The following is a 19,775-nucleotide window of genomic DNA, read 5'->3' as shown; positions in this document are numbered from 1 at the left end:
TTAGGTAAGCGGATGGGCCTCGCGAGTCGGCGACTGTACGAGGTACGGAGGAAAGATTGTGTTCCCCTCCCCCGAAGATTGTTATAGAGAAGAGACACCAGACAGGGCGTGTTACACGGGCCCACATGATGGTCAGTGGAAGAACTGACTCAACTCCAGTCGCTAGCTGAGCCCTAGCTGAGATGGTTTGAGAGCATGTCAACGGACTGAATTCGGTTTCGCACAGTACCTAGGTATCTTCGCTACTTCAAGATTCTTCCTCTTTCACGCCGTTAGTATAGTTCAAGCACCAACTCGAGCGGTTCCTATATCACTTCATATTGTGATTCATCGCCTTGCTTTGTGCCTCCTTTTACGCTATGACCCTCGGAGAGTTCATAGAGGTGCCGACTCTATTGACCACGTCTTAGTCCGTCTCCTACCAACCGATTCGCCTCCGCAAGCTCTGTGGTCTGTTGCGCCCTCTGTCTCTCCAATTCCGCCATTTCCTCTTCCCCTCCACTTGCCCCAGCATCGTCCTCGTCTTCATCGCTGCTGTGATCATCTCCCCCAACATCAGGCCCATCGTTCTCATCTCCGGGCGGTCTTCTGCGTCTCTCAAAGTCTTGCGCGTGAGCAGTTCCAATGATAGTTCCCATGCGTTGAAGGGCTCGCATGGCGGGCGTTCGTGGCGTCGTGGGAGTGCGACGCTGTCGGAACGATGCGTCTGGTGAGGGTTGGCTTTCTAGGTCCACGCCAGTAGCAATACGTTCTTCATGCTCCGGAGGACGGGGAGTGGTTGGGGTCTGGCGCTTCTGAACAGGAGACACCATGCGTGAATCTGGTAAATCGTAGGGCAATGGAATGTCTCGGGAAGCACGGAATTTCCCAACATTGTTGCAATGTTCGTTTTCGACCCGGAAAAGGGACCATATACCCCTTCGGATGACCTCGGCGAACCCGACGAAAAAGGACACGAGTGTCGAATGTTGCACGTCGGATGTAAATATGGCATAAAACACCCACTGCTGTCGAAGTAGCACATCCGCCACTATCGCACAGTAATACATCCAGACTTGCTTGAAGGCGAGCCTCTCTCGGAGGAAAGGATACTTTTGAGTGAAGAAATCGCCCAAGCTCCAATCCATGAACACATCCCAGATGGAGCAATATACCCCATTCACAAGAGCGAATGTGACAAAGATGGACCAAGTCGTGTAACTCATGTCAATCCGGTAGATCGACAGCGTAGCATAATAGGCGATGTTGCCGCAGTATTTGAGACAGTTGGCGAGATGAGGGAACCAGTTCCGCGAATCGTAGTAACGACGCAGGCATTGCAATGCTCGCCAAACCGCAGGCAGGGCGGCGAAGAAGCCCAGTAAGCGTGAGTGGCTGGAGTTACATTGTGGAGGGTTATTCCAATCGTTGGCATAAAGGCAGAAGAAGAGTTCGATCTGCCCCATGGCGTAGGTCTCTGAACAGTACATGTCGCCCAGGTAGAAGTCTCGGAACTCGACCGGGAAGAATGGCGCACAGGCGAGCCTCATGTTTGTGACGGCCCACCATTTTCTCGCGTGGGGATACAAAATAGGCAAAGGCAGGAATATGATGAGTACGGTCAGGATGATCAGGATCAACGGCCAATAGATGTAGAACGAATCGAAAGAGTTCTGCCGAAAGTTGAGGTAGATGAAGAGGCCATTGAGGAAGAGGAAAAGGCAAGGTAATTCGGCTAGTTGTCGCCAATCCAGCACATGTCTGCTGTCGTACTCGAAAATGAAGACGTAGTTGATGTGATTTTTGTTCCACATCCTGCAGTCCAGAACAAACATCAAAAATAGTATCACAATGAGAAAGTATCCGGCATACAACTGCAGTAGGTAACTGGTCTGCACGGACATTCTCGGATCATTGAGTCGGAAGGCAGCATCGACAATACCAGCCACGCCAAAACAACAGCCCGCCGCAACATACAGGCCGTTGCGGAACGCCACCGCCGACTGATCTCCACTGCCAACCTTGGATCGCAATTTCTTGACGGCGAGCTTGTGGTTGCCGCGCTCAAAATATCGCGCGTAGAGATCTTCGATGGCGATGAGGTGATTGTCAACGACATCGCTCGTGACAAAATAGGCGTTGTTGACCTTTTCTGTCATATATCGCAGCGGAGGTCTGGCTTGAACTGCCTTGTCGTATTTCTTGTTGATCTTACGGAAACCCGTCTTGTTCATCAAGGCATAAGATTTGAGTAGTTCGAGTCCCCGGTAGAATTCCTGCAGCGCAAGCTTGAGCCTTTTCTTCGCGACCGGATACTTGATTTCGTTTCCATGGTCGCGGCGCACGTAATCCTTCTTTGCTTCGTTGATCCTCTTCTGGGCCTGGGGGCCTGGAGGGGAACTCATTTGTGCCATGGCTTGACTGGTTTTGCCGATTGTAGACCGGCGTCCCACGGCATGTGTTATACGTTCGGGGAATCGGTGGCTGCCGCTTCCATTGGGCTTTACGTTTTCCTTGAGAACATCTGCCGATTGCTGTCGTATATTGTCGAGGTGCGGCAGTTGCGTGCCATCCTTTTGATGTTTCATGGTTAAGATTTCCGCTATTCTTCTATCTCTCATCTCGTGGAGCTGCGTCCTCAGCACCTGTAGACGTTCGGTGGCCTCGTCTTCTTTTGTCTTATAAAAGTCCTCGATCTTATTGAGTTCTTTGTCCAAGAACGTGAAAAAGTCGGCCTGCTTCTCGTCGAGCTCTTGGTACGCGGAGAGCTGCATATCGCTCACAGATGCCTCGTTCAGATCACGGGGTGCGAAAATCTTGCGGAATCTTTGCGATGCGGAGAGGGAGTTCATTCTTTGCGGCGGTGCTGAGAAAGATTTACTTTTGGCCGCGACCGCCTGTCGGCCCTTGAACATGGCCTTTGCTAAGCTCCCCGCAAAACTGTGCCTGGCGAGGGGAGGGTGATGTGTCTGACCAACATGATACGGATCCGGCGAAGCTGGAACTTGGGCTGGAGGAGGCAGTCGCGGAGTCGTGCCCTGGGACTTCGGTTCCGTCTCTGCAGGTGGCCGCGTCCGCGCAGGGGTCAATGCGGGATCGGGGAGCTCGAGGGCGGCCATCATGCCCGGTGGCTCATCTGGAGGTGTTCCTACAATGGAGCCATAATTCATTACTCGCCGCGTCGACTGACCAGGGTAGAGCGGCGTACTTTCTGGTGGTGTATTCTCTTGGGACCCAGGGATATATATCGGCGGCGACGCCGCGAACATGGTATGACTGTGGCGCTGAGGGATCGCGGGTCTGCTTCCTGGCTCTTCATCTTCGTCTGGGGCAACCTCTTCAATCTCGGCCAAGGACTGGATCGACCTTGCGGTGGGTGGCCGGTGGAGGTTGAAGTCATAGTGCGTAAAGGGAGTGCGTGATTCCGAGAAACCGTCGAAGTTAGCTGAGCGAGGCTCTGTGCCGGGAGTTTTCTGCAGGTTCTTGAGGGCTTTTGAGATGGCTTTGATCTTCTTCTTCCCCAGCTGCGAGCAGTCAGTATTGAGCTCAAACCACAAGTATACGTGCCGAGAGCAACCTACCTTGTAGTTCAAGTATTTGGCTCTCCATTCCGGTACAGCATCTTCCTCCAATTCCCTACCACGGATTAGTTTTCCGGTCGAAAGAAGAGGCTTTTGGTACCGGCCAACGACTCACTTTGCGAACTTCATGGCGCGATCTCAGGGCTTACAACAGCACATGCTGCCACCTAGCCGTGGTCATCTATTACAATGCCCGTGCGACTCGAGAATTGGCTGAAGAACGAGGATAAATGATGTGGGGTGGGAGCCATGGAAAGATCGCGATGGCGGAGAAAATGAGAGAAGGACGCGAGAAAGTTGCATATGCGGGCACCACGGGCGTCATGGGCACCACGGGCGTCATAGGCACCCACTGGCACCCACAGGCGATGTTTTTCGCTTACACCGGGCTTGATAGGCACTGATAGGTTGACATCCCGCAGAGCCCGCGTCCTTGCCTCCCACGTGCGTGGTCCATACGACCACCTTCCTTTCTTTTGCTTACACCTGGGAAAGCCACCCAAACTCAATCAGAGGGAAGCCGAGGGTCTATTGAGCACTCGCTTCAGAAGCTTGATAGATACCTCTACAAGTATCCAAATAGACATAAAGGGCAGCTCAAGAGGTACCAGGTAATAAGTTGACTCCACAGACAATCTTGGGGTTATGCCATACAGACCCTAGCCCGCCTACTTGGTACCCCTATCGGACCTGGTCTGACCTTGTGCATTCTCAATCACTGGCAAGCAATGAGCCAGGCGGGGTCTGCTGCTCTGAGGAAACTATTGACGACGTCCAGGTAAAAAGCATTATAACCACCATAGAGATTGAACATCTAGCTGTAGTCCCTCTCTATCCCATCTCCGAGCCCATCACATCTTCCTGCTTGAGAGCTTCGCTGCCAAACATGGTCTACACAATAACCGTCCACCTTCGCGCCAAATCCTCCGACCCGGCCATCATCCAGAAACTCAAGAACAAGCTCATCGAAGCTTCCCGAGTGTACTCCAAGGACAAGGAAACTCTGTCGTGGTTCGTCATGCAGTCTGTCCACGACGAACGAGATTTCACCATTGTCGAGAGGTACGAACGGGAGAGCAGCCAAAAGTATCACCTGGAAAATCCCTACTGGAAGACCTTTGACCCTTACGTCAAGCCGCTCCTGGAAGGGGAGATGGATTTGAGACGATTTGAGGAATTGGACACGAGCAAAGACGTGGTCGTGGAATAATTCCTTGTGCGTCCTGCGGCAGGTCAAATCGCTCGAATGATCAAGGTCTCGACAATCAACCCAGAAAACTGTGGATCAATTGGACGAGCACATTATCGTGCTGCTGAGATTTGTAGGAGATGACTTCGGCCGGGAGGCTATTCGCTCTTGCAGGCTCAAAGGCAGTTTCTCGAGAATTCTCAGTATTGATTTAACCTCCCTCTGATATGTACATATCGAATGATTCTTGGTCAGAGTCAACAACGCCATTTTCAATGCCTATACAGCCCTTGAGCAGAAGCCACATCGCGGAGGAGTCAGTTTAGTTGATGGACCTCTGGCTCCAAGTCTGCTCATGTAGGGTTTGGAAGCTCCTTTGAAGCCAACCTTCCTCTCGAATATTGTCTTCGTCGTTGGAGCGACTCACAGACCGTCTTTCTCTCCTCTGCCGCATAGTCCATCTCGATCTCTCTTTCTTTCTGCCTTCGTTCGTCGATCTTCTGAGGAAATCACTTAAAACATCCAGCTAGTCACCGTGGGTTACCCTCCAAGGTGATATCGAGGGCCATGTGTCAAGTTTATCTTTAACCATACGAAATCTGCGCGTTTGGCTCACCTGGGGCCATGAAGTTGGTCTCAGGGTTGCCAGTCTCCTTTGCGGCACTGCAGCGAGCCATTGTCGGTGAGCTAGAACATCGTTAGCACCGTAAATCCTGTAGAAGATAGAGCCGGAGTGGTCGATAGAACATTTCAACGTCTCCGTGTGACATACCTTCTTGAAATCACATCAGTCTGATAGAAGTCTTTGATGGGTAGCTCCAACTTCTGCCCCGAGGCTTTCGAGCCCTTGTTCGCATCCACAAGTTGCACTTTACATAAGCCAGTCAAGGTTTGCGGCTCAAGGGTATCGTATCTTCTGAGCGCCGGCGAAATCTCCTCGAGACGATCTCTCAACACCTCCAAGTCGTCATACGGTAACGGGGCACCTAGGAATTCCGAAGCCGCTCGAATAATCTTCCAGTCTGTCCGCGCCGCTCCAGGGATCGCAACAGCAGAACGAGTGAGTTGTACACGACCCTCGGTGTTCACATAAGTACCGGATTTCTCGGTGTACGCACAGCCAGGAAGAATGACATCCGCCAGTTGTGCACCCTTTTCACCGTGGTGACCCTGGTAAACCACAAAGGCGTCCTTAGGAATGTCGGCCTCGGAGATCTCATCGGCGCCCAACAACCAGACCATCTTGGCCTTTGTCTCTGCAATTTTCTGAGATGGAACGGTGAACCCGACCTCGTAAGCTCCTGCTCTGGAAGCCGCTCGCTGAAGGACGTTGTATCCTTGCCACTCGGGGGTGTTAAAGCTGGCTTGGTGCTTGTCCACGAAGGAACCCACGGCCTCGAAAATCGCTGCTGCATCTGGGTGCTCGGCAACTGCGCTGCCTACTATGATCATAGGTCTCTTGCCTTCGGCCAATTTCTTTCCGAAATCACCAGAAAGAGCTTTCTTCACCGCTGCAGCGTCGGTGCCCAAATGCTCGAATTCGAATGTGCTCTCAAATGGCTCACCAATATACCCGATTTCTAGTGGTGAACGCAGCCATTGTTTGCGAATACGGGCGTTGAGCACAGCCGCCTCCCAACGAGGATTGCTTCCGATGATGAGCATGTTGGTGGCTTCTTCAATGCCCCAGATCCTGGAATTGAAGAGGTAGTTGCCTCGGACATCGACACCGTGGGCAATTGGCGAGCCACCTCCTGGCTGGTCAAGGGCGAGATTCTCAGAGTTCAGTCTATTTGCCAGGTCTTTCATGGCGACTAAAGATTCTGTCTCTACCAGATGGCCAGCAATGGCTTTGAATTCGTTCTCACCGGGCTTGATCCGAATGTATGCGTTGCCGATCTCTGTTAGAGCTTGTTCCCATGTGGCGGGAAGGAATTTATCATCTTTTCGGATCAACGGTGTTGTTAACCTCTGAGTCTTCAGCCCGTCAAGGGCAAAGCGGGTCTTGTCATCGATCCATTCTTCGTTGATATCGTCGTTCAGTCTGGGCAGGATTCTCTTGACTTCCAAACCTCTGGCGTCTACTCGGATATTTGAGCCCAGAGCATTGAGAACGTCAATTGACTCAAATTTGGTAAGTTCCCAAGGTCGATAGCTGAATGCTCCCGGTTTGGGCAGGAGAGCACCAACGGGACACAGGTCCGCCACGTTCCCCGAGAGCTCTGTGTCGAGGTTCCTTTCCAAATACGTGCCGATTTCTAGTCCGTTGCCTCTGCCAGTAGATCCCAACTCTGGTGCACCGGCAATCTCATTGGCAAACCGAATACACCTTGTGCAGTGAATGCATCTGTTCATCGAAGTCTTGATCAAAGGCCCAATGTTCTTGTCCTCGACGGCACGCTTGCCGGTAACCTCGTGGAAACGGCCACGGTCGGCACCGTATCTCATCGACTGATCTTGTAAATCACATTGCCCACCCTGGTCGCAAATGGGGCAATCTAAAGGGTGGTTGGCCAGCAGGAACTCCATGATTCCTTCCCTTGCTTTGTGGGTCATTGGTGAATCGGTCTTGACAACCATGCCCGGCTGGACGGGCCATGCGCAGGATGCGACAGGTTTGGGGACTCGTTCGACTTCGACTAGGCACATACGACAGTTTCCGGCAATGAGGAGTTTTCTGGTCATGAAGAGTCAACACAAAGCGGCGTAAGTGGGCGTTGCTTTCGAGGCAAGGACGTACTCATGGTAACAGTATCGCGGAATCGTCACGCCCGCCTTTTCACAAGCTTGGATCAAGGCCGAGCCAGCCTCTATCGACACTTTTTTGCCATCGATGGTGAGTTCGACTTCGGCATTTCGTCTGGCCGAGGAGGCAAAGGTCCTGGTCGCCGCTTGTCTCGTGGTTGAGGTCAGCGAAGGTCTTGTGCGCCCTGCGGCGCGAAGCAGCTGAGACCGCATTCTGTGACGACCCGTCGAGCAGGTCCCAGCTCTAAAACTCGATGGGCGATGTTGGTTGGAATGAATGTGGTGGCGTCGACAAGAAGCTCTTGAAGTTTCGCGGGTTGCAGCTTTCATTGACGACAGCCGGATGCCCACCAATCACATCAAGAGCATTACTGCTGTTCTATACGGTGGAGCACGGGCGAGTATACACCACCCGAACGAAGTTCAAGCTGTTGAGCACGTATCAATACTTCGTACTTCCATTATCTGACCTACAAACTAAAAGCTCTATTATCTGAATTATATACATCTAAAATGAATCGCCCCGAGTATCTGAAGTGGTGAAAAGAAGCTGTCCTTGCACAGCGAAGTCGGCCACAGCGTGTCCTTCCCTGCTTCATGCCACCTTTGCCTCATTCCCTCGAAAACCAGTCTTTCACCCTTCTCCTCCAAGCTCCAAAAGTCTGTACGGTCACAACATAGGAGTGCAGTAGCGTCTTGATGGGGATCCATGCTAACCATCCCTTGGTGAGATCCTTGCCCATTTCCTCCGCAGCCCCATCAACCATGGCCGTCAGAAACATGACGGGTCCTTCCCTGCTGAACATGCCCTCCTTATTCGACATTGTGTGTCTCTGAATTCTCTTCGCCCGCGGGAACATATTCTCTTCGTACTGGCGTACCGCTTCATCCATATTGCTCTGCTCCTTCAAGGCTTTCTCAAGTGCTTCAGCCAGCTCGAGCGAATCTTTCATGGCCTTATTCACCCCTTCGCCAGCAAATGGTGTCATCAAACTTGCAGCGTCTCCAATCAGCGTATACCCCTTCTTGTGGACCCAAGTATGTCCAACGGGTAGCTCGTAGAGCGCCCTGGCATGGAAATTGGTGCTGACGCGAACCAGTTCTTTCTGTTGGCGTGTCCAGTCTTGGTAGTTTTCCAGGATTTTCTCCTTTAATTTGTCCTCGTTGTCCCCATAAGCCGCCAATAAGTCGGTCGCCCAGCTCTCGTTGTCTTCCATTTTTACATAGTAAGCGGTCTTGATGGACCGGTCGCTCATCCTCTGCGCATTTAGAGACTTTCCGTCAGAGTATGAAAAGTAGCTGCCCTTGCCGACCATTTTTGACAGCTTCGGGTGTTGCTCATCCGGGTTGGGAATGCGGCCTTCAAAGCCACAGATACCAGAATAGTGTGGCCTCACGTCTGTCAAAACATGCCGAACCTTGGACCACGCCCCATCAGCGCCGACGACGAGATCAAACGGGCCGGCGGTCGAACCGTCGCGAAAGCTTAGGATACCGGTCTCAGGATCGATCGATTGCAACGTCTTTCCCCACTTCACCCAGTCGCTGTCAACACTGTCAAGTAGCATATCCTTCAGCACCTCCCGGTCAATCTCAGGTCTCTCATAGTCCAATTTCGACTCTCGGCTCTTGACCTTGGGTTGGTCTTTGAGATGGATGATTACCGTGTCGTTTTTGTCGGCGATGAAGAGCTCCTCACCTTCATAACGGAGGTGTTTGAGCGCTTCTTCCCATAAACCGGCCTTTTTGAGAGCAGCAAGACCAGTATCCGTATGTAGGTCTAATGTGCCGCCTTGCATGAATCGAGATGTACGACTGGTGTCCTTTTCGAAAATAGTGATGGAGATGTCGACTGAGGCGACCTGTAGCAGTCGGGCAAGTGTGAGACCCGCCGGGCCTGCCCCGATGATTGCGAGACTGAACGGCATCGAAGTGGATATCTCCTCGACAAAATCCCAGTATAAATGATTTTGATGTAGAGAAGCTGGTTCCGTCGATCTGGACGAGCTCAGGATACACTTTGCTGCTCTTATGAGTCGCGCAGAAGGTGTGGTGCGGGAAGGTTCTGTCGCTGTTGCCTGCGGGCTTTTGAAGCTAAACGTGTCGCACTTGTGGTCGGTATTTGCCTCAATTTTGTGATGGGCGAGATAGACCAAACTAGTCGTCCAGGGCAGCCTGGCCTCGACTACATCTTATACATACTTGGAGACCGTTATTGCGCTGCTCAAGACATGACAAAATACTTCCCGTCCTACCTGCCCGGGGCGGTTGGGCCCGACGGCCTCTTGAACGCAGCGAGAATTGTCACGTCCGTGGTTCTGTTCCTGTCCTTTGGAATGCAAGAGGCTCGGGCCCGTGCATGTTGCATTCAGCCCTGGTGGCCCTACCTAGCTCATCAACTCATCAACTCTCCAGATACGAGCATACGAGCACACGGGCCGGGCCTGAAGCCCATGTGCTCAATGGCTAGAGTGTCACCTTCGGACCCGCGCCGCAAGTCTAACGGCCGAAATCTGGGCTCGCAGGAATGTCAGTGGGCCCGAAGCCGCTAGGTCTTGTCTCATTTCATAGGGCGGGTCGCTAGATCGCATCGCGCACATTTCCGGAAACGGGGTTATGATGCGAAGATGCGTGTGCAGCATGGCAAAAGAAAGGAGATTAATTATTGCGCCTCTTCACGTCGAGGCTTGATCGCGGGATGGTATTCAGGACAGTTGATTGGATACAGATACTTGGATCTATGTAGGAGTTGTGACAGAGTCTACCCGTAACGAATGAAGCTCTATACCATCAATGCCCCAACACCAAACATGGCGGCAAACCCGAGCTTGCCATCCGCACCACTTCGTTTTTGTGGCAAGGCATCCGCGCCCGAACTGCTCGACGAGGAGACCGGCTGGCTTGAGCTGTGTGATGCATTACTGTAAGTGCTGGCTGTCGGGCAACCTGAACCATTGCATATTGCAGCAAGTTGCGCGCTGGGGACAAAAGTCTTGATGGGCCTGGTGCTGTTCCTCAATGGTTTGCCATTGACATCGAGGCTTTCGACCAAACTCCAAGGATGGTACTTGGGCGCAGTGAACATGGTTTCAAACCCATTTCTCTGGACGGTGCCGACAACGACCCAAGGCCCGTTACGCGATGTACTCGAGTAAATGCGCCACTGCGCGACCTTCGTGGCACCATTCCAGCTCATCCAGTACGACGTCGGTGCACTGGTGTTGTGTGCATATGTGTACAGAGCAGGTGCATCGGTGGGATTGGAGGTAAAGTTGTACTTGAAAGCGCGGTAGTGCATTGATCCTTCTGTAGCGAAGTGTCCTTGCTGGACCATTCGCCCGTCAGGCGCGTACTCGGATATGAAAGCATTCTTGCCCCATCCCATGAAAACGTTCGAAGTCGACCAATCTTGTTTACTCCCAAGGACCTGCAGATTCCCTTGCGACTGGGAGATGAATTGGTACGGCGCAATGAACCTCTGAAGGAGTGTGACCGAGCTCGTGGTATGGTCGAGCGCCAAAACCAGTCCGGAAGAGTAGCTGGAAGTTTGGTTGTACCCATTTGACGCATTGTCGAACAACGAGACGACGGTAGTGGTCTCGTTTTCTTCGAGGAACCTCGCATCATGCTGGAAACTGAAATTGAGGCCTGGTGGGAAGCTGAAATCGGAGGCTATCCCGCCCAGCCGCCAAATGATGTGGCCATCTTGTCCAGACACCTTGTATATGGTGCAAGTGTGGCGTGAGGAGACTAAATAGTCTCCGTCAGCATTCTGATCGACGCTGTTGATATGGAAATAGTCCCAGGGGGTTGTCGGTCCAAATCCATTTCCCGAAACCTCGGTCGAATCTGGCAGCACGAATGTTTCATTGGGCAGGACGTGGTCCAAGGCAGACCATTCAAAGAGCAATCGACTAGTCCCAATCTCGATACGTTGAAAGAAGCTGTTCATGATCCAGCCCTGGCCTGACGTGATATTGTAGGCCGAGAGGTCATAGTGCTGGGGATTGTAGAGCGTAAAAAGGGACGAGCCGTCGGGGAGTACGTTGAATTCATGCTCGTCAAAATTGGCCACGCCCGCTTGCGAGTGGATCGAGGTTTTGGTCGTGAAAGAGTCGTCCAGGACTACCGCATAGCCTCGAACATATCCGACATTCTGACCGCCGGTTATGTAGCAGAGGCTTTCTGTGCCATTGATTGAGCAAACGTGGAAATTGTGGCTTGGGCCACCACCGGTCGCGCCATATCCCGAATACACCAGGTTCTAACACAGATCAGTTTCGACTCCCCCCCATGAATTCGTGGAATGCAGAACAAACCCCTCTATTGTCATAGATGTAGATCGCGTCTTGAAACGTCTGGTACGGACCCAGGAAAATATATCCAGGAGTTACCGCACCTTCGTCGAAGAGAGAAATGTTCAGGAAAGGTGCGTAGATGTCGGGTCTCTAGGCTTCCTCGTTAACAGCAGCGCAGTGAGACGCAAGAAGGACTCACGGATCTGAATTGAGACAACGGGCCCGTTCCGTTAGTCGCAGTCGACACGACACCTTGGGCTTGCGCGGTATGGAAGGTACATGATGCCAAAAGCGCAGTCAGAGCAATTCGAAGGGTAGCGAGGGTAGATGTCATGGCGGAGAAGCGAGGTCGTCAATGTCCGTCGAGGCGCCCACCCGCGGTCAATGCGAGACTCTTGGCTGGTAATAGTAGTTGCAAATAAAGGGATACTTTATACAGCGGTTGCAGTAGTGATATTGGAGACTGGTGGCAAAAGCATTGTCTTCTTCTGGCTCCTCACCGGTCAATCCTTGATTCATATTCGGTCCATGTGAGTTTCCTGCGCACCTGCCTCTGGAGCTCTCCGGTTGCTAAAAAGGCAGGATCAAACAGGCTCAAATGCAACTCTACGTCATTGGTGGAGAATCTGAAGACCGAAAACAATGGACGGTACATAAGGTAGTAGTTGCGAACACATCTCTGCGTTTGTTCGTCTCTTGCCAGGCATTGGGAACTCCAAGTTGACGATTTCCAAGTTGACCCCGGCGGTCACACAGGCGATAGCCAAACAACACAAGCCGGTGTTCGGACACCAGCACTACCCTTTGCCGCAGGGTCTCACCAGACTTCAAAATCAAACTACGACCACCCTGTTTTCCAGCCGCTCGCCTTTGAGCAGTTCCCATGTCAATCAGGTCCTACAAGCAACAGCCCGGTGTGATTACGATACAAATCCGAAATTCTAGCTGGCCTCGCAATTACTGACAGCTCTGCCCTTGCACTTCCTGAAGTCCACTGATGCAGAAACGAACACGCAGGGTTTCGGCACTCAGGCCTGTGCTGGGGTTTCTGCGTCGGCGGGTTTCTGCCCCAGTATAACAAATCTAGGATATTGTCAGTGGACAGGAAAAACGGCCCAAGAACAAGGTACCATGCCACTTACAACGGCCAGTAGCTGTGGACAGTACGGTCTCTAGCCTCTCTTCGGCAGTCTGTCAGTAAGTTCTCGAGCTCATCAAGTGAGTACCCCAGGAGCTCCATAAATATCTTCAGACTCAGTCCTTGGATGCCGTCAAGGATATTGACCAAGCCGAACATCCCAGCTTGTCGGAGTTGAGGATCTTTGGGCCAGGGACCTATGGGAATCTTGTACCTGTGGCAGGTGACATTGACAAAGCCTGCGTTGCGCATCTGCTCCATCGTGAGCTCCGGTTTGCAGAATCCGCCCAGACCAGTCATTTCCATCCCTCTTGTCCATTCGCGTTCCCAAAAGCTGAGCCGACTGTCTGGAGGAATAGTGCTATCGTCACTTCGACGATTGTAATCAAACTCCTGGCATTCCACCCATCCTCCGGGGTTGAGGTATTGAAACGCCTGCTCGAAGAAATGAGGCCAGCTCCGCAACGTAAAGTCGCTCATGATTCTGCTGTGGACCAGGTCGAATCTGTGGGGGAATGCCCACTCTTCGTCGGCATCTGCAATCTCGAAGGTCAGGTTTGGCGTTACATAGTTCGGCTGAATGGGACTCAAATCAGTGCCAACGACGTTTGCCTCGGGATGTGTTTCAGCAGCCTCCAGCGCCCATGTGCCCGTGCCAGTTCCAATATCGAGAATTGCCCGTGGGTTGGGAAGCGGTGCGAAGAACAAATTGTCCTTGAACGACAGGCGCACAGCGTGGTAGGTGATGTCGATTCTGTCCTGCTCGCTCTCGTCATTGGGCATCAAGTATTTGCCTCTGTGGAAAGAATGATAGGTTCGATTGTGAAGCCTCTCATAGTCGTAGATGCTAGCTGTCACCGACTGCGTCGTGGATTCCTGGTCCCAGTATCCGGAATCGGTCTCGTCGAGGGCTGAATGGGTGCCGTCATCCTAAACCAGTCAATTGTAAACAACCCTTCCCCAGGAGATGTTCGAGGCCATTCGCCTACCATATGATCACTGATTGCCTCCAAGGCACTGTCGCTACCAGAGACTGACATCTTGGAAAGCAAGGAGAGATTTGCGCATGTACCAACAAGCTGGGGGAAGGGGGCACGGTGCAGATTCTTCACATTTTGACCAAGCAGGGCGACTCAAGGGACATTCGGGGAGAGCGGAAAAGGGACAGCCAGATCCAAGGCATTTGAAGAGCGAGAGAAGGACAGAAGGGCATCCCCAACCATGGCTCGTTTTCTCTGCCTCCAACAACACCACATCATCCCCGTCATGAATATGCAGGTGTGCGAAGAATAGTTGGGTCGCCAATTGGACCTGCCGATCCAGCTCTTTTACCAATTCTCTAGTTGCTCGCAACCCGCCCCGGAACCTAGCTGCCGCGGATGCCTGCGTACCTAGGTATGCTTGGCTGTTCGTCCCTTCGTATCCAGGACAAACAGAGTGGAGCACCGGCGCTTGTACAGGAGGTGCAAGGTTAAAAGAGGCAAAGAATGACGCCGCTAGGGAGACACGCCGTCGGGGGTCCCTGCCCCTAGTCGACGTGGACAGCTTATGCCTTCGACAACCCTCTTTGGACGTGTGTCGACGGCTGATCGAGATGCATCAGCCTAATGCGTGAATGCAGCTGGGTCCCTTGTCTTTTATGTGCGCCTACATATAGGTGGGCGCTTTTTGCGACATTGGGCTGAGGAGGGTGTTGTGTCTCCATTCCCACGAGTCCATGACAAGGCCCTTAGGCGAGCGCCATTATCGATGCCAATGGCCCATGGCTCTCGAGAGGGCCACTGAGCTCTCTCGATCCCTCGATCCCTCCTTCCTGCTTCGGCCATTCTCTATCCCCGCCCTGTCCTTCTGTCATGGACTGTCTCTCACTCTTCAAGTGAGTTGCAGAGAAAATCGTTTTCCTGCCGAAGGAAAATAGCAAGCAGCTCAATTGGAGATTGGTGAACTTGCTTTGTTGCTGGGAAGACGCCCGTGTCACTAAGGCTTCTCTTCCATCCACCATGTTGTCTGTACTAGAAGTTCCACAGACCCAACTGGGCCTGGCCTTTCTTGGAGTTGCTGCTGTCGTCTGGTTCGGTTTCAGCACTGTTATTTCCTATCGCAAGCTTTCGCACATTCCTGGGCCGTGGCTCGCTTGCTTTTCTCAGCTATGGATCTTCAACGTCACCTCGAAAGGAGACCTATATCTCACCATGGAAGAGGTTTTGCACAAGTACGGTATGACACGGAAAATAGAAGATAACTCAATCTTTCCCTCAGATGCTAAGTTCAAAAACAGGATCCCCTGCGAGGATAGGTCCAAACATGATCATGACCGAGTGCGCGCCACATGTCTCTTCCGCTCAAGCGCCATATTGATTGCCAGAACTGACTGAAACTTCTAGCGACCCCGAATTCGTCCGGGTCATAACAGCTCCCCGCTCGCCATTCAGGAGAGGCCACTGGTACAAAGGCATGAAGATTGACCCGCGGATCAACAATCTCCTGTCCGAGCAGGACGAGAAGCGCCACGCAGAGCTGAGGGCAAAGATGATGCCAGGAGTACATTCTTTGGGCCAAGTCGCCAGAGAGGTCCATGAGCTAACTGCGTCTTCACCCAGTACACCGGCAAAGAAGTCCCCAACCTCGAAGAGAGTATCGACGACCGGGTGCTCGATTTAGTCAATCTGATCCAACGTGAGGGAGTCGAGAAACGCGCCCCGATTGACTTTGCCGTGTTTGCCCAGTACTTCACCCTCGACAGCCTCACACATATCGGTACAAAGCAACTTTCTTCGCTTTCTCCCCTCCCCTTCCTCTGTCTCCTTTGAGAATCGAGGGGCGCAAAAGAGACTAACCGGATCTCCATGGGAACCAGCGTTTGGCCGTCCCTTTGGCTTCCTGATCGAGAACAAAGATCTGTATGACTACAATAAGTCCAGCACGGCCTTCTTCCCTGTCATGGAAATGAGCACGAACCTGCCATTCATCCACTCTATCCTGTCCAGCTCCCTCATGCAAGCCCTCGCGGGGCCCAAGCCGGAGGACAAAGCAGGACTCGGAGCCATCATTGGCATTGCACAGAAGATTGTCGCGGATCGGTTCAACCCGAACTCTGAATCCAAGAATGAAAGGGACATGCTCAACTCGTTCATCAGGCACGGTCTGACCCAGCTGGAAGCAGAGTCAGAATCTCTTCTGCAGATCCTTGCAGGCTCGGTAAGGAATTCATCTCTTTTTCTCCTTTTCCTCTCTCTTTCGCGTCGTGTCTCTTTTCCTCTCTCTTTCGCGTCGTGTCTCTTTTCCTCGTTTTCCCCCTGGGGTCCCTCACCCTTTTCGATCCTCAACCGTCTCCATGTTCAAGAAGCGCAGATATCTCTAACAACGGACCATGTCTCGGCCGGCTGGGCGGAGAGAGTAACAGGACTCAACCGCCACCACCATCCGCATGACGTTCATGTATATTCTGACGAACCCCGCCGTGTACGCGACATTGCGCGGGGAGATCGATGGGGCCATCCAGGCGGGCCACATCTCGTTCCCCGTGGTCAAAAACGCCGAAGCCAACACGGCATTGCCGTACCTGCAGGCGTGCATCAAGGAAGGGCTGCGACTGTGGCAGCCGCTGAACGGGATGCAGACCAAGCTGTCCCCGCCCGACGCCGAGATCGTGGTCAGCGGCGTCCGCGTCCCGCCCGGCACGCAGGTTGGGCTGAGCCAGCACACCATGATGCGCCGCCGCGACCTGTTTGGGCCTGATGCCGCCGTCTTCCGGCCCGAACGCTGGCTCGAGGCTGACCCGGATACTGCCAAGGCGTATGAGCGCGTCTGGGAGCTGTCGTTTGCCGAGGGCAGGTTCAGCTGTCTAGGAAAGGGGATCGCCCTGATGGAGTTGAACAAGGTCTTTGTCGAGGTATGTCTATCTTCTATCTCCGCATTCGGTTCTTCTAGGAGTGTCCCTCAACGTTTGCCATTCCGAGGCTGGGGTCCTTGACGCTGATGGAAGTTCCCATTTTCGATATTGCAGCTCTTCCGACGCTTTGATTTCGGCATTGTCAACCCAGTCAGAACAATGGAGACCAAATGCCACCAGATCCACGTCCAACGAAAGATGTATCTCCATGTCACAGCTCGGGCAAGTTAAAGGCAATATACTGGTTAATGTCCCTATTGCCAAGGGCCAAAAACTTTAACTTGCATTGACCTGAGGGTCTAACACTATAGGTGTAGCTGATATAGGGTGAGCCTCTCACATCGAAACATTAAAGGAGTGGTCTTCGTTGTCTCATACTCGTCATTATCATAGCCCACCGCTTCTGGATTCTACCATTGTTTCTTCTCTGTCTATAACTCGTCGCGACAGCTCGCCTCCACATTGTCTTCCTGGCCGCAGAAGCCACAGACAGATAGCCACCACGGCTCCACCGATCCCATTACTTCCCCCCAATGTATCATGATCCATGCAAATCACGCACTCCCGTCATCCCTGCATCCCAGACCCCTTTTCGCCCACTGAATGTTTTGGTCGTCCTCAAGCCGATGATTGAGACATTTCTCACGGACCAGTTCATGTGTGCTCTCAAGGCAAAGGCTCGTAAGCGCCACCAGACTTGTGTGCCTCGCGGTTCGAGAAGAGGAAGTAGATGAGCATTCCCAGGATGGGGAAGAGGAAGACAATCAGACACCAGAGCAGTTTGTGAGATGACGGTCGGTTGGATTTCAGGACCTCGACTGGTTTTGGGTGGTTAGCGAGAGTCCCGTTCGTAAAACTCGAATTGGGGGGGGGGGGGGGGGGGGGGGCGCTGCTCCCCTTCAGCATGACATCATGCTCCGAAAATGGGACTACTGAGGGAGGGAACACGTACTGAAGACCAGGATGTCAAGCACCAAAACAATCAGCCCGACAATGCCGCCGCCTGTGCCGTAGCCGATCATGTCCTTGCCCGTGGTGTGCAGCGTGTCATCGCCGGGCAGGGGAGCTGCAACGCTGAGGGCAGCGAGGAAGAGTTGCAAGAGGATGGTTTGGAGCATCTTGGAGAGAGATTTTTCAAAGGAGGCACAGACTTTGAAAACCGTCGGCAGGGGATCTCAAAAAGGGAATAAAAACAGTTGATTAAGACAGCGTGGAAGACCAGAGCGTGGGGAGTTAGAATTGGAAAGAAGTACAAGGCCAGGCAGCGGTATTTATTTCGCCCATGTTACTGCCCCAGCTGATTGCCTCGAAATCTTGCTAATGCACATTGTGTCACTGCGGGGTCACTTCCTTGGGTTTCTTGGCCCACCGAGTCACCGACCACCACAACTTCGAGGGAGGTGCCAATTGGGGAAAGACAACACGCGACGCCGCCACAAAGTGGTGGTTTCCTTTTTTCTCTTCAAACGTCATCGGGAGGGGGCAAGGAGGACACCCAGAGGAGCAAGACCGCCCAAGAACTCCCCAGAACTCCCCAGAGAGCCACCAATAATTAATGCACCTGAATATTTCCTTTTAGCGGGCCGCCCTCCCCAGCACCCAGCCAGTGACAACTCTCCTCTCGGTATTCCCACCCATTGCATACCCCCAAACAGCCCAATTGGATTTTCGATAGACGGCGACGGCAGAAGGAATTTTGCGGTATGTTACAAGACGTCCACCACTCGATTGAGGCCCATCATTCCCTTTTCTTGCGTCTGTCAATACTTTCAACGTGCTCCCGAGCGAAAAACGAGGGAATCCCCCAATGTGTTGTTCCGAGAGCGGGCCTCGTCTGTAACTCGCTCCTTCAACGGTGGTCGGCGAGACAGCCTTACGGAGGTGGGATGGCTGGCGTTCCATTTTTGATTGAACCACCTGGAGTATTGATAAAACGCGATGGTGATTGCCTGTGTCCCCGGTCCCTGCTCATTCATACCATTGACGCCGGCACGCTGCCATTGCTCCAACTTCGTCGAGATAGATGTTGATGGTATGGGGTGGTTCCGGTCCCATGATACTCCCAACGTCCAAGATTGAAATTGGGGTTGCCGCACAAGAAACACATTTCTGATGAATTGTAAACAAAGGCAGACAAATAGTCAACGGGGATACCACAATTCTCGGTATCAAGAGACTTGGGTTCCAGAAATCTCAAGGGGCAATCTCTGTACAGTATAAAGGCAGATCGGTAGGAGACGCTCCGGCAAGTTTGAAACAAGAGGGAGTGTAGTTTCGAAAGACAGGTTGTGAGAGGAAGGCCACATTCTCCTGCAAGAATGAAGCGTTCAATGAGCATGAAATGGGATGTAGCCTGTCCAAGACCGAAGAGGAGGCAGAGGAGGTACTTGTACGCTGAAGTGAAAGTCGTTTCTGACGGATTGAAGACTCGAGTTGTAGATTGAAAAACAATCAATCTGCAGGAAACATGAATCCCTTTTCCGTAATTCAACCGAGCGTCGTAATCAGTGTTCACTTCCCACTGGTTCTCTCGAGGTAGTCAATAACCTGGACAGTCGTTAATGCCGTTTTTGGTGGCCTGTCTTCGCTCCGGGGGCGTCGAATGCTTAGAGCGATTGTGTTTTGATAAACAGTAGGTTACAGTGACGATGACAACAAGCACACCCGCTCCACCCCGCTCTTGGGCCTCTTCATCAGCTCAAAGGTAACGAGTGAAGTTCTCGATGGCGATACCCTTGGGTGTTGTGATCAGTAGTGGAGCAGATAACTGGTACGGCACTGCACTTTGGGTCCTGCCCAACAGCCTTGCCTTTGGAAATCGCAAAACAGCAGTCCCTAGATGTGATTTAGGTTGCTTGAGCCACCGAAAATTGACGGTGGGACCTCAACAAGGCTGTCATATCCCTGCTTCCGCTGCACGATAGGGTATAGTGTCAGCTTGTACCATGAAGAG

General features: G+C 52.6%; 8 protein-coding genes across 8 annotated transcripts; 2 read left to right on the top strand and 6 right to left on the bottom strand.

The window, feature by feature from the left end:
• Positions 1-392: 392 nt before the first annotated feature.
• Z520_10137 (uncharacterized protein) lies at positions 393-3,689 on the bottom strand (the record flags this gene model as incomplete). The annotated part of the gene is made up of 3 exons (XM_016780631.1): positions 393-3,503; positions 3,561-3,615; positions 3,676-3,689. 3 exons carry the CDS (start codon positions 3,687-3,689, stop codon positions 393-395), a joined length of 3,180 nt encoding a protein of 1,059 aa, XP_016628234.1.
• Positions 3,690-4,446: 757 nt separating this feature from the next.
• On the top strand, positions 4,447-4,770 carry Z520_10136 (uncharacterized protein; the record flags this gene model as incomplete). Its single annotated transcript, XM_016780630.1, has 1 exon — positions 4,447-4,770. The coding sequence occupies one exon, from the start codon at positions 4,447-4,449 to the stop codon at positions 4,768-4,770; it is 324 nt and encodes a 107-aa protein (XP_016628233.1).
• Positions 4,771-5,333: 563 nt separating this feature from the next.
• On the bottom strand, positions 5,334-7,707 carry Z520_10135 (NADH-ubiquinone oxidoreductase 78 kDa subunit, mitochondrial; the record flags this gene model as incomplete). The annotated part of the gene is made up of 3 exons (XM_016780629.1): positions 5,334-5,436; positions 5,522-7,426; positions 7,490-7,707. 3 exons carry the CDS (start codon positions 7,705-7,707, stop codon positions 5,334-5,336), a joined length of 2,226 nt encoding a protein of 741 aa, XP_016628232.1.
• A 398-nt stretch (positions 7,708-8,105) lies between these two features.
• On the bottom strand, positions 8,106-9,422 carry Z520_10134 (uncharacterized protein; the record flags this gene model as incomplete). The annotated part of the gene is made up of 1 exon (XM_016780628.1): positions 8,106-9,422. One exon carries the CDS (start codon positions 9,420-9,422, stop codon positions 8,106-8,108), a length of 1,317 nt encoding a protein of 438 aa, XP_016628231.1.
• Positions 9,423-10,276: 854 nt separating this feature from the next.
• On the bottom strand, positions 10,277-12,126 carry Z520_10133 (uncharacterized protein; the record flags this gene model as incomplete). The annotated part of the gene is made up of 3 exons (XM_016780627.1): positions 10,277-11,758; positions 11,814-11,942; positions 11,992-12,126. The coding sequence occupies 3 exons, from the start codon at positions 12,124-12,126 to the stop codon at positions 10,277-10,279; spliced, it is 1,746 nt and encodes a 581-aa protein (XP_016628230.1).
• A 694-nt stretch (positions 12,127-12,820) lies between these two features.
• Positions 12,821-13,970, bottom strand: Z520_10132 (uncharacterized protein; the record flags this gene model as incomplete). Its single annotated transcript, XM_016780626.1, has 3 exons — positions 12,821-12,875; positions 12,935-13,860; positions 13,920-13,970. The coding sequence occupies 3 exons, from the start codon at positions 13,968-13,970 to the stop codon at positions 12,821-12,823; spliced, it is 1,032 nt and encodes a 343-aa protein (XP_016628229.1).
• Positions 13,971-14,930: 960 nt separating this feature from the next.
• On the top strand, positions 14,931-17,053 carry Z520_10131 (uncharacterized protein; the record flags this gene model as incomplete). Its single annotated transcript, XM_016780625.1, has 7 exons — positions 14,931-15,147; positions 15,209-15,248; positions 15,315-15,471; positions 15,531-15,687; positions 15,788-16,128; positions 16,334-16,822; positions 16,937-17,053. 7 exons carry the CDS (start codon positions 14,931-14,933, stop codon positions 17,051-17,053), a joined length of 1,518 nt encoding a protein of 505 aa, XP_016628228.1.
• Positions 17,054-17,488: 435 nt separating this feature from the next.
• Positions 17,489-17,940, bottom strand: Z520_10130 (uncharacterized protein; the record flags this gene model as incomplete). The annotated part of the gene is made up of 2 exons (XM_016780624.1): positions 17,489-17,640; positions 17,775-17,940. The coding sequence occupies 2 exons, from the start codon at positions 17,938-17,940 to the stop codon at positions 17,489-17,491; spliced, it is 318 nt and encodes a 105-aa protein (XP_016628227.1).
• Between the last annotated feature and the right edge of the window lie 1,835 nt (positions 17,941-19,775).

This window comes from Fonsecaea multimorphosa (genome assembly GCF_000836435.1).
Source record: "Fonsecaea multimorphosa CBS 102226 unplaced genomic scaffold supercont1.28, whole genome shotgun sequence".
In the NCBI taxonomy this organism is placed as follows: Eukaryota; Fungi; Ascomycota; class Eurotiomycetes; order Chaetothyriales; family Herpotrichiellaceae; genus Fonsecaea; species Fonsecaea multimorphosa.
Note: the sequence above shows the minus strand (reverse complement) of the source record. Positions and strands in the feature narration are given on the sequence as shown.